General features: G+C 60.5%; 2 protein-coding genes across 5 annotated transcripts in view; one reads left to right on the top strand and one right to left on the bottom strand.

Moving 5' to 3' along the window:
* The window catches only part of LRPAP1 (LDL receptor related protein associated protein 1), a 229,491-nt gene that overhangs the window by 44,244 nt on the left and 173,218 nt on the right, over positions 1 to 12,029 (bottom strand). The gene's annotated exons all lie outside the window — the stretch shown is intronic.
* HTT (huntingtin) overlaps positions 1 to 12,029 on the top strand; it is an 89,456-nt gene that overhangs the window by 22,483 nt on the left and 54,944 nt on the right. For 3 of the 4 annotated variants that reach the window (XM_084903631.1, XM_084903629.1, XM_084903632.1), the window contains 11 exons: positions 1,093 to 1,173; positions 2,758 to 3,104; positions 3,649 to 3,793; positions 4,010 to 4,125; positions 5,102 to 5,234; positions 5,603 to 5,740; positions 7,642 to 7,800; positions 7,888 to 7,985; positions 8,875 to 9,014; positions 9,850 to 9,913; positions 10,119 to 10,219. In XM_084903631.1, coding sequence (XP_084759757.1) covers positions 1,093 to 1,173; positions 2,758 to 3,104; positions 3,649 to 3,793; positions 4,010 to 4,125; positions 5,102 to 5,234; positions 5,603 to 5,740; positions 7,642 to 7,800; positions 7,888 to 7,985; positions 8,875 to 9,014; positions 9,850 to 9,913; positions 10,119 to 10,219 — 1,522 coding nt within the window. The remainder of the gene's footprint in view (positions 1 to 1,092; positions 1,174 to 2,757; positions 3,105 to 3,648; positions 3,794 to 4,009; positions 4,126 to 5,101; positions 5,235 to 5,602; positions 5,741 to 7,641; positions 7,801 to 7,887; positions 7,986 to 8,874; positions 9,015 to 9,849; positions 9,914 to 10,118; positions 10,220 to 12,029) is intronic. The other variant, XM_084903630.1, reaches the window with a different exon arrangement.

The following is a 12,029-nucleotide window of genomic DNA, read 5'->3' as shown; positions in this document are numbered from 1 at the left end:
GCTGTGCTGCCGGCTGGTCTCGGTGCTCCCTGCTCCCCCGCTGATGGGAGGTGCCTGCTGTCTCCCGCCGGGACCCGGAGGCCTGCGGCTCTGTACTTTCCTGCGTCCTTTGTCTGACCTTGTTTTTCAGTCAGGGCCGTAGTGTCTAACGTCTCTTTTCCAGTGAAACCTGTGCTGCCCTGGGACAGATGGGCAGCCCCGTTCCGGGGCCCCTGAGCCGCCCTGCTGGCCCTGCAGGGGCAGCCTGGCCGGGCAGAGGACCCTGAGCGGGCGGCCAGCCTCGCTGTGCCGTCACCTCCACTGTTCCCGTTGTGCTTCACTGGCCTTCCGTGTCCCCTGAGTGCACGCTGGGGAGGTGGTCACCCGGCCCCGTGCTTCTCGTGGCCAGTGACGGGTCAGCCCCTGCGTTGGATGACATTGGTGTGTGATGTAACCCTGAGACTTAGGAGCCCAGTTACGTCACATTGAAACTTTTGTCTTCTTCTTCTTCTTCTTTTTTTTAATTAATTAATTTATTTATTTATTTACATATTTTATTGATTTTTTTTTTTTTTGCCCCGCTCCCTCCCTTGTCTTCTTCTTATATGACTATAGAGTCTGAAAACTGTGAACTGTAAAGTGTATTTTTTGAACTTTGCTAAAGATGAAATATTATTTCAGCCTCCCAGGTTGTACAGTGCTTGAGTTATGATTAACCTTAGAATCTAACAAATTAAAAGATAATAAAATAAATGGCCTCTAGGAATAGCGGTTTCATGTGTAATTCTGGCGGCCATTGAGATGCTGCGGAACATCCCCGGCCGACAGCGTGGCTCTGGCCGTGGTGCTAGTTTAGGTGTAGTAGGGATAAGTCACTGCCACTGGGGTCACAGCAGCTTGCCGAGTGTTTGCAGTTGTCCCCGTGCTCTGCAGCTCCGTCCGTCCGTCTGTCCGAGAAGCCGGCTCTCTGCTTTCCTGCGGACTCGCTGGTGCTCCCCGTGCCCCAGGCGCCGGCTCTGTGCTCCACCTCCAGGGCAGAGTGTCCTCCACAGTGACCAGCTGCCCGTGCGGGCTGCGTGCGTCCTCCCAGCTCACGGCACTCCTCTCTCCTAGGGAAGGTGCTCCTCGGGGAAGCGGCGGCCTTGGAGGAGGACTCCGAGTCCCGGTCCGAGGGCAGCAGCCCGGCCTTTGCAGGTAGCTCTCGGGTGAGGGGGTGCCGTGGGGGCCCCCCTCCTGTCCCGGGCCCCTCCCCTGCTCCGAGCAGCGTGCAGCCAGCTGCTCAGGGAGAGTTGAGGCCTCTGGTGTAGTGCTCCCTTGGACACGTGTGTTTCCTTGCATCACATATTGGCTGTTTTCCTGCTTTAAATTAGGGCTCTGCTCCTGAGCGTTGTCTTTCTGAGTAGGAAGTGGTGGGTGAGGGAATTGCCTGGTTGTGAGGGGGAAAAGGACTAAAATTGTCTACAGATGATTTAAGAAGAATTCTGCATTTGTTCACAGATATGAGTTTTTTATTCACCTCTTAAAAGATGAGTATTGACCAAGTTACTAATAAATGAGTTAAATGAGAATGGCTTGGGTTGTATAATTCTATTTGAAAGAATGCTTTTAGGTAACTTATTTGGGAAGGAAAATCTGGATCATCCCAATGGTGATTATGTATTCATTTATTTTACAAAGTAGAAATCAGTGTTCTAATTACAAAAACAAAGTTAAAGTAACATTATGGCTGTGATAACACAGCCATGTGCTCTCGGAGCCGGCATCCAGGGGCGGCTGCAGTCACGGTGGGAGCTCTGTGGCACTCACGCAGGCTGTGGTTTCATGGGGCCACAGCGTAACGGGAGCATGTGCCCTCTGTGCTGCGGGGAAGGCGGCGTGGGGAGGTGAGCAGGGTCAGAGAAGGAACGGCCACCTCGGGGTGATGGTGAATTTACCTCCTTGCTTCTGAGCAGCTTGCCCGAGGGCTGTGCGGGCGATTGTGAGCGTGGCTCTGCCCAGCTGCAGGAGCCGCCCGCACTCCCCACACGGCCCAGTGGCTGTGGGAGCCCGCACTCCCCTCCCCATAGGGCCCAGTGGCCGCAGCTGAGGCCGTGAACACCGGTGGGAGCACTGCACATGTCACAGTGTCTGCGCTGACCCCACCTCTTTAAACATATACATATATATTTTAAAACATCGATGAGAGAGAAACATGGATCAGCTGCCTCCTTCAGACTCCCTACTGGGGATGTGCCCGCAACCAAGGTACATGCCCCTGACTGGAATTGAACCTGGGACCCTTGAGTTCGCAGGCTGATGCTCTATCCACTGAGTCAAACTGGTCAGGGCTAAAAATATATATTTTTAAAACATATATCTTTATTGGTTTCAGAGAGGAAGAGGAAGGAGAGAGAATAGAAACATCAATGATGAGAGAATCATTGATTGGCTGCCTGCTGCATGTCCCCTACTAGGAACCAAGCCCAAAACCAGGCATGTGCCCTTGACCAGAATTAAACCTGGGATCCTTCAGTCCTCAGGCTGACGCTCTACCCATTTGGCCACACAGCCAGGGCAGACCCGCCCTGTTTAATACGAAGCGGTGACTGGTGAAAGGGCAGTAACTGGGATGCGGTTGTGATCATGTTTAGAGGACGCACTGTTGTCCTGCTTTTGAAATACCCTAGTTCCTATGTTCACTGTGTTTAAGGATGTTTGCTGTTTAAATAGTGACAGTGAACGTGAGGATCTTTGCAAACATTCGATCCCAGCCGATGTTTCTTGGCCCTTTGTCTTCAGCCTCAGGCAAGGGCGAGATCTCTGGGGAGCTGGCTGCCTCCTCCGGGGTCTCCACCCCGGGCTCCGTCAGCTCCGCGGCCGACTCCACGGGCCACGACATCATCACAGAGCAACCCCGGGCCCAGCACACACTCCAGCCGGACTCCGTGGACCTGGCCGGCGCCGCCACCGACGGGGACGAGGAGGATATCTTAAGCCGCAGCTCCAGCCAGGTCAGCGCCGGCCCATCCGACCCGGCCCTGGACCTGAACGAGGGCACCCAGGCCTCCTCCCCGCTCAGCGACAGCTCGCAGACCACCACCGAGGGGCCCGACTCCGCCGTGACCCCTTCCGACAGCTCCGAAATCGTGAGTGGGCAGGGCGCCTGGGGTCTGCACCGCGTCCCGTCCGACCCACCGGCGGTGCAGAGGCTCCCGCTCCGCCCCAGCCCTCCTGAGGCCCGCGCTGCGGGCGCGGCCGCGCCTTGTGTGGAACGAGGGCAGAGTTAGATTAGGCGATGGTGTGGGCTCTGCTGAAAGCTCTCTCACATCCATCTCTCTTCCTCCCTTCCTCCCTCCCTCCCTCCTTTTCTTCCTCCCTCCCTCCCTCTCCCCCCTTCCCTTTCACCCTCTCTCTAAAAAAAAAAAAAATAATAATAATAATAAATGGGGGGGGGGGAATCTCCTCCTCGGGTAAAAATGTAACAAATAGGGATTTCCAGACTGAAGTTTCTGGAGTTACAGGTCTGGGGGCGCAGTGGGCCGTGCCCGGCAGCGTGGGCCGTGTGGCGCAGTGGGCAGGGTAGCCTCTGTGCAGGACGCCGTCTCCGCGTGGCTCTGGCCTTTGCCTTCGCAGTTAGGCTTGTGCTCGGGGTCGGCAGGGCAGAGCCTCACGGCCCTTTGCACCCTCCAGGTGTTAGACGCGGACAGCCAGGACGCGGGGATGCAGCTCGGGGCACCGCCTGGGGACGAGGAGGAGGAGGAGGGGGGGGAGGCGGAGGAGGAGGAGCCCGGGGGCCTTCCCGAGGACGCCGCCTCCCTCACAGCCGCGTCCACAGGTACGTGGTCCCGGCGTGCGCGGCCGCCCCTCTTCGCTGGTCTTCGCGGTGTCTTTCCCGGGTGTGGGTGAGGAGGAAGGCCGAGGGGCCAGCGCCCTGTCCTTGGCCTGACGCCCCGGCCCACGCTGGCCTGGGTGTGCGTGTTCGAGTGCGTGTGCGTGTGCGAGTGCATGTGCGTGTGCGCCGGCGTTCGCTGACCGGGGCCGTGTCCGGCAGCCCTTCAGCAGGCACACTTACTGAGAGGCGTGGGCCACCGCCGGCAGCTCTCGGACGGCAGCGTGGACCGGGCCGTGTCCAGAGAGGACACTGCCGACCCAGGCGATCAGGACAAGGTGAGAGGCTCCGGCCAGGAGGGCGTCCCGCTGTCTGTCACGTCGCCCCCCCCCCCCCCAGGCTTCTGCCCCCCGCCCCCCGCCCCCCGCCCCCAGGCTTCTGCCCCCTGCCCTCGGGCCGTCCGCCTGGCCCCGCAGCGCCGGGCTCGCTTCTCGCTTCTGTCCCTTTGGCCGGTTGCTGGTCGGAACGCCCGTACCTCAGACCTGCCCGCTCAGCGGCATCAGTGCATTCACGTCGTTGACTGCTACACGTTCGTCTCCCGGCATCTCCCCTTCCCACACGGACACCGCAGCCCCAGCCTCCTCCTCAGCCCCAGCCTCCCCCCTCAGCCTCCCTCCTCGGCCCCAGCCTCCCTCCTCAGCCTCCTCCTCAGCGTGCGCTCCCTGGATTGATTCCCCGGCCTCCCCGTGTGGGGCCTGTAGTGTTGCCCTTTTGTGGAATCCCCTGACCACTGAGCATCCCGTCCTCGGCCCCCATGTGGTAGCAGGTGTGGATTCCTGCCTGTTAAGCGTGGCCTCACTCCGTCCTGTGTGCGGCCACATTTGTTTCTCCCGTCCACAAGGCCACCGGCTCCGTGCGCCTTCGGGCCGTTGTGGATGGCGGGGCCGGGGTCTCTTTGAGGCCCTGGTTTCGGGTCCTGGTGGGCGGCTGGTCAGTGTGATTCTGAGGAGCCGCCTGCCCCAGGGATCGTGAACGCCTGAGGGCGAGGAGTGGCTGCACTAGGCGCCCACAGCCTCCTCATGGTCACTCTAGGTCCCCCAGCTCCTCCCGCTGAGCGCCCCCTGTCCCCTCCTCCCCCAGCTCCTCCCGCTGAGCGCCCCCTGTCCCCTCCTCCCCCAGCTCCTCCCGCTGAGCGCCCCTGCCCAGCCCCGGCCCTGATGGCGCCGGAAGCAGGTGGCACCCAGCAGAGCGGCCTGTGCCCGCACCGCCCATGCGGGCCCTGCCGAGCCGCTGGGTGCCGTGTGTCCCCCTTAGACAAGCCGGGGTCTGTTCCAGCCCTGCCGCCTCAGGGGCGACATCGGCCGGCCCGACGACGGCGACTCCGCGCCCCTCACCCACTGCGTCCGCCTCCTGGCCGCCTCGTTCCTGCTGACGGGGGAGAGGCACGGTGAGGGGGCCGCGAGGCGGGTGGGGGGTGTGGGGGGGAGGCACGGTGAGGGGGCCGCGAGGCGGGTGGGGGTGTGGGGGGGAGGCATGGTGAGGGAGGCCGTGAGGTAGGGTGGGGGGTGTGGGGGGTGTGGGGGGAGGCACGGTGAGGGAGGCCGTGAGGCGGGGTGTGGGGTGTGGGGGTGGAGGGGGTTGGGGGTGTGGGGGGTGGAGGGAGTTGGGGTGTCGGGGCTGCGGGGGGAGAGGAAGGGTGAGGGGGTTGGGGGTAGGGGGTGTGGGGGGAAGGAACGGTGAAGGCGGAGGGCAGCTGCTCAGCGGGGCCTCAGCGTTGGCTGCCGCGAGCTGCGGTGACGGCAGGTGTCCTTGCAGCGCTGGTCCCGGACAGGGACGTGCGGGTGAGCGTGAAGGCGCTGGCGCTCAGCTGTGTGGGCGCTGCGGTGGCCCTGTACCCGGAGGCCTTCTTCAGCAAGCTGTACCGGGCCCCCCCGGACGCCGCGGAGCACCCCGGTACGCAGCCCTCCACCCTCCTTCCTCAGCCCTGCGCCTCGCCCCTTCCCTGGGAGACTCCCTCCTGCCGTCCGAGGAGGGGAGGGGGCAGCGGTCTCCGCGCTGACCGGCCTCGCTCTGCGGGACTGTCTACAGCACACGATGGCGTGTCCGCTGTGTCCGCACAGCACACGATGGCGTGTCCGCTGTGTCCGCACAGCCCGAGCCGCCGTGTCCGTACAGCTCACGATGGCGTGTCCGCTGTGTCTGCTGTGTCCGCACAGCACATGCCGCTGTGTCCGCTGTGGCATGTCCACACGGCATGGGCCGCCGTGTCCGTACAGCACACGATGGCGTGTCCGCTGTGTCTGCTGTGTCCGCACAGCACATGCCGCTGTGTCCGCTGTGGCGTGTCCACACGGCATGGGCCGCCGTGTCTGTACAGCACACGCCGCTGTGTCCACACAGCCTGGGCCGTTGTGTTTGCACAGCACACGAAGACGTGTCTGCCGTGTCTGTACAGACACGCCGCCGTGTCCGTACAGCACACGCCACCGTGTCCGCACGTTACAGGCTGCCATGTCCGCACAGCACACGATGGCGTGTCCGCACAGCCCGGGCCACCGTGTCTGCACAGCACACGCTGCCGTGTCCGCATGGCCCGGGCCACCGTGTCCGCACAGCACACGATGGCATGTCTGTACAGCACATGATGGCATGTCCGCACGGCCCTGGCCGCCGTGTCCGCACAGCACACGATGGCATGTCTGTACAGCACATGATGGCATGTCCGCACGGCCCTGGCCGCCGTGTCCGCACAGCACACGCTGCCGTGTCCGTATGGCCCGGGCCGCCGTGTCCGCACAGCGGACAGCACATGATGGCATGTCCGCACGGCCCTGGCCGCCGTGTCCGCCGTGTCCGCGGTGTCTGCTGTCCTCGCCGTGTTCGATTGGGGTGCTCACAGCAGAGTTCTGGGAACGCAGGTCCAGTGGCGCCGTAGATTTTACCAGGAGCACAGATGTGCGTGTAGTCAGTTTACAGCACGTCCCACTGAGCAGGTTCACGTCAGACGGGGGCCGGGCGCGGTGCCGGGGCACGGGGTGCCGGGGGCTGGTGGCGCGCTCTGGGACTCGCCGCGTTAGGAGCAAGTGGTGGGCAGAGTGGCCCTTCTGGCATTCTCCTCTCCCTTCCCTCTCTCTGGGCGGCGACCGGCCTGTGCTTCCGAATTCATGTAACTGGGGACTAGTTCGAATTTTCCTTATCTGTCCTGAAGGAGAAAGCTAGAATTTTGCTTATTGGCTGACAACCTGGAATTCTAACCTGCTGTGTTGTCTGCCACCTTGAATCTAGAATTTTTAAAAATATATATTTTATTGATTTTTTACAGAGAGGAAGAGAGAGTTAGAAACATCAATGAGCCGAAACCGGTTTGGCTCAGTGGATAGTGTCAGCCTGCGGACCTAAAGGTCCCAGGTTCGATTCCGGTCAAGGGCATGTACATTGGTTGTGGGCACATCCCTGGTAGGGGGTGTGCAGGAGGCAGCTGGTCGATGTATCTCTCCCATCAATGTTTCTAGCTATCTCTCCCTTTGTGGGGAAAAAAAAAAATCATTAAAATATATTTTAAAAAAAAGAAACATCGATGAGAGAGAATCATCGATCAACTGCCTCTTGCACACCCCCTACTGGGGATGTGCCCGCAACCAAGGCACATGCCCTTGACCGGAATCGAACCCGGGACCTTTTGGTCCGCAGGCCGACGCTCTATCCACTGGGCCAAACGGGTTTCGGCGAATCTAGAATTTTCAAGCTTCCCACGCTCCTGTGCTCTCCTTCCTGCCTTTGTGGGTGCCCCCCCCCTCCCCTGTGCCCTCTGCGGGAGGCTCCATGGGCTCTGACGTGCTGCGTTGGTCCCGCAGAGGAGCAGTACGTCTCGGACGTCCTCGGCTACATCGACCACGGAGACCCGCAGGTGCGCGGGGCCACGGCCATCCTCTGCGGGGCGCTCGTCTGCTCCATCCTCGGCAGGTCCCGCTTCCAGGCGGGGGACTGGCTGGGCTCCGTCCGAGCGCTCACAGGTAGCAGCCAGTTTCTGAGGGTTGCCCTCTGGGTGTCATTGCCAAGTTCAAGTTCACCCAAAGGGGCTTGTGGCTTGCTCCGTTCAGGAAACACGTTTTCTCTGGTGGACTGCGTTCCTTTGCTGCAGAAAACACTGAAGGATGAGTCGTCCGTCACTTGCAAGTTGGCGTGTGCAGCTGTGCGGGTGAGCGCCGGGAACCTCCCCTTGCGTGTTGGGGACCTTCCCGTTAGGACAGCTGAGACGGCACGTGTCCACACGCAGCGTCGCCAACGAGAATAAACGTCTGTGTATCCGTCACTTCGCTTTAGGGACAACCGTTGCCTGTACACTGACAGTTCGATGGACTGTTTTAAAGGTTTTGATCCTCAGAATATCCTCACGGGGTCAGCTGGTGTGAAACGTACCTTTCTGTAAAGAGTGTATGTGGAGGTAGACCTTGGCTAATGTGCATGTCAAACCTGCATTAAAAACGACACCTCCGTGAGGCCGTAGCGCACACACAGCTGGATGAGGCTTGGGGGCAGCAGTCATGTCTGTCTGAGACGGGGCGGCCCGTGCTCTGCCTGGCAGCTGGGCAGCCTTTGTGTCCACCGGGCTCACCATCACCCGCCAGCCACCCGCTGCGCTGAGGCCGCAGTGACGTCAGGAAGGGCGAGGGGGGGTTGGCTCTGGGTCCCAGATGCATTAGAAGTGGCGGGAGATGGTGCCACCCCCTCTTTCTGCTGATGAATGTTCGTTCATGGGGGGGTGTCTGGGAGGAGAGGCCGTGACTGAGGCAGAAATGGAGGAAAAGGAAAACGAAGTTATATGACAGGGACACACTTTGAAACTCAAGTTTGCTGTGGTAAAGCGTGTATCGCAAGTCTCTGAGGACTTGGACCGTGTGTGTGTGTGTGTGTGTGTGTGTGTATGCGTGAGGTGCACAGGGACCAATGTGTGTGTATGTGAGGTGCACGTGGGCCGGTGTGTGTGTAAGGTGCACGTGGACCGGTGTGTGCTCACGTGAGGTGCACGTGGGCCGGTGTGTGTGAGTGTGTGGACTTCTGACGCCGCCACGTGGCCTTCTTTCCAGCACTGCGTCATGAGCCTCTGCAGCAGCAGCTACAGCGACCTGGGGCTGCAGCTGCTCACCGACGTGCTGAGCCTGCGGAGCAGCTCCTACTGGCTGGTGAGGACGGAGCTGCTGGAGACGCTCGCGGAGACGGACTTCAGGTGCGGGCACAGGCCCCCCGAGGGCGCGGGCATCCAACGGCCTGGCCTGGCGCAGGGGTGGTGGTCACCATGAGCCCGGAGTGAGCGTCCCAGCTGACCCGGCGGTAGAGTCGGGGGCCCCTGCTGGTGCAGGCAGTCGCCTGTGCCCAGAGCCCAGAGGCTTGGGGCTGACAGCGCTTTGCTGTCTCCGCTGCCCGCTCAAACCCTCAGCGCGGCCGAGGGCAGTGCCGGCTCTCCGGCCTGAGCGTGTGGGGAGGGCCTGGCAGCTCTGGTCCGTAGGAGCGTGCTCACCGCCCAGGCGTGGGCCAGACGGCCGCTCCGTGTGGAACGTGAGCTGATGGGCTGGTTCCTCACGTCCCTGCGAAGCTCAGGCTTTCGGTCAGAGGAAGGTTCCTTCCTTCCAGGGGCTCTGAGCTCCGCCTCGAGGCTGGTCTGTGCCAGGCGCGTGCCGGCCGCCCTCTGCGGGCATTTGCTGCATCCTCGGAACATCTCTGAGAATTAGGGTGTGGCCCCTCCGAGGGGCCACAGCCGGGCGTGAGCGCCTCCTGGGGGTACAGGGGAGACAGTGCAGCGCCTCCCACGTGTGACTGAGTCTGCAGGCCCGGAGTCTTCCAATATAATGCACGCTGCTGTTGCTTTGGAAGAAAGCAGTTTGCTCAGCGCTTCTGATTGGCGGAGCCTAGGATTAGGAGAGTGTGACACAGTGGTCTTCCCGCCATTTAGTGAGTGCTGCCTGCCTCCCGCGCCTGGACTGACCCCCGCGGCCTGCCCTCACGGGGTCTGTCAGGTGCTGGCGGAGGGATGGGTTCTCATTGTGAAACGTTTCTCTCGTTAGGTTGGTGAGCTTTCTGGAAGCAAAAGCAGAACACCTTCACAGAGGGGCTCACCATTACACCGGGGTAAGCAGCGCTCCCGCGGGGGGTGCCCTCCGCCGCCAGCGTCCCGGCGGGCGCGCTGGTGCCTCTGCCTGGCTCACCCGCCTCCTCGAGCCACTGTGACGCGCGGCGTGAGCTCGGCTGCTGACCGCGCGCTCTTCCTCGCTGCCTCTCCGAAGCCGCTCACCAAAGCCCAGGTGAGCACCGCTGCCTCTCTCTCCTCCGACAGCTGCTGAGGCTGCAGGAGCGGGTGCTCAACAGCGTGGTCCTCTGCCTGCTGGGGGACGAGGACCCCCGAGTGCGGCACGTCGCCGCCACGTCGCTCGTGAGGTACTGGCCAGCGGCTTTCTCTTCGGCCCCTTACCTGGTGAAAGCACCGGCGTCGTGGGGAGGGGACGGGACGCTCTGAGGCCAGAGGGCAGCCTTCCTGCTTCGCTAGGAGTCCCTTCCCGCCGCTCCTAAAGAATCGAGAAAGCCGCTGCTCACGGCCGTGAGCCCAAACGTCACCGACACAGCAACAGGGCGCTGACCCCTGCGGCCACAGCTCCACGCCCAGTCTTCTGAGCATAGGGACTCGCCTTCCCTTCTACCGCTGGGAGATGGTCACTTAGCATTTTGCTCTGTAATTGGGATAAAATATATACAGTTTTGTAATCTAGTAATTGCCACTTAACATATTATCAACTTCCAGTTGCCAAATACTCTTCTAGAAGAGAAATTTTAACTAGTGCCAGTTTTCACTATGTGATTGTGATAAGCCTTTATATAAATATTAGTGGGCCGTGCACTTGGTGGCGGGCAGTCCTCAGCCTGGCCTGTGCCCTCTTACAGTGTGGGAGCCCTGCAAGCCTCAAAGAGATAAGCCCTGCCACCTACCCGGGCTCCTTGATGGATTGCCCCAAAGAGCCGGAGCCAGGCCTCTTTGGGGCAATCCATCCCAAATTTCCCACATTTCATTTCTGCTTTCTGGTGCCTGTTGCCGGGATCGGGACATGAGCCTCACGTCACTAGGCTGCGCAGGGGGCGGGCATGCAGCTGCTGATCGGTTGTTACGTGATAGTGTCTCGACCCATTTGCTTATTATCCTGTTATTAGGTAGATTATTTGGTTGGATATTAAATTTATCTTTTTTTCACTTATTTTAGAGAAAGGGAGAGAGGGAGAGGGAGATAAAGACACATTAATCAGTTGTCTCCTTCCTGAATCCCAACTGGTAATCATGCCCACAACCCGGGTACGTGCCCTGATGGGGACTAGAACCGTGACCTGGGGTGTGCAGAGTGGCACCACCTGCCGAGCCCCACCAGCCAGGGCGGAAGCTCTTTCATTTAAATACTGAGCCGTGCTCCTTCCAGTCAACGCTGCTACACAAACATCTTCCTGCATAATTTTGGAAGTTGAGTTACTAAGGCCAAGCTTTTGGATGCTCTTTTTTTTCTAATAGCTTTTTGAGGTGTAATTTGCAGACAGTCAAGTGCAATGTACAAGGTCTTCAGTACCCTCACGGCCTGTAGCCATCACCACAGTCCAGGGGCAGAACAGTCCCATCGCCCCACAAGGCCCTGTGCCCATCGGCGCACTCCCCGCTCCCGCCCGCAGCCCGGGCCCAGAGCCGCGCCCTCTCCGGAGGCTGGCCTCGGACGATCTGTCAGCGGGGCCGGAGGGTGGCTGGCTGCTGCCCTGGCTTCTCCGCGTGGACCTGAGGGGCCGGCGCTGCAGCAGGTGCAGAGCGGCCCTCACAGGCCCGTGTTCTGTGCACTCGCTCACAGGTGGCGGGCACTCTCATTTCTGCTCTTGGTGCCCATGAGGCACGTTGCCCACCAGGCTGTGTGTGGACTTAGGTTTTCATTCTCGTGGCTGCGTCCTGGCAGTGGGCTCTGGGTTGGGTGCTCCCCCCACAGGCCGGTCTCACTCCCGGGCGGGACTGTGTGTGCCAGTTCCGCTCCCCAGCATAGGTCAGAGCAGGTTAAACATGTGTCAGTTTTTTAGGAAGAAACTGGTATTTCTCTTAAAAAACAACATCTTTACCGAACAAAATCTAAGGAAAATTTTTTAAAAGTAAATAAAAACCTTTGTAACCAAACCACTCAAAGAAAACCCGTGAAATCTGGGACATCTTTCCGCTTCCAGTGCCGGTATT

This window comes from Pipistrellus hanaki (assembly GCF_964339955.1).
Source record: "Pipistrellus hanaki genome assembly, chromosome: 1".
In the NCBI taxonomy this organism is placed as follows: Eukaryota; Metazoa; Chordata; class Mammalia; order Chiroptera; family Vespertilionidae; genus Pipistrellus; species Pipistrellus hanaki.
Note: the sequence above shows the minus strand (reverse complement) of the source record. Positions and strands in the feature narration are given on the sequence as shown.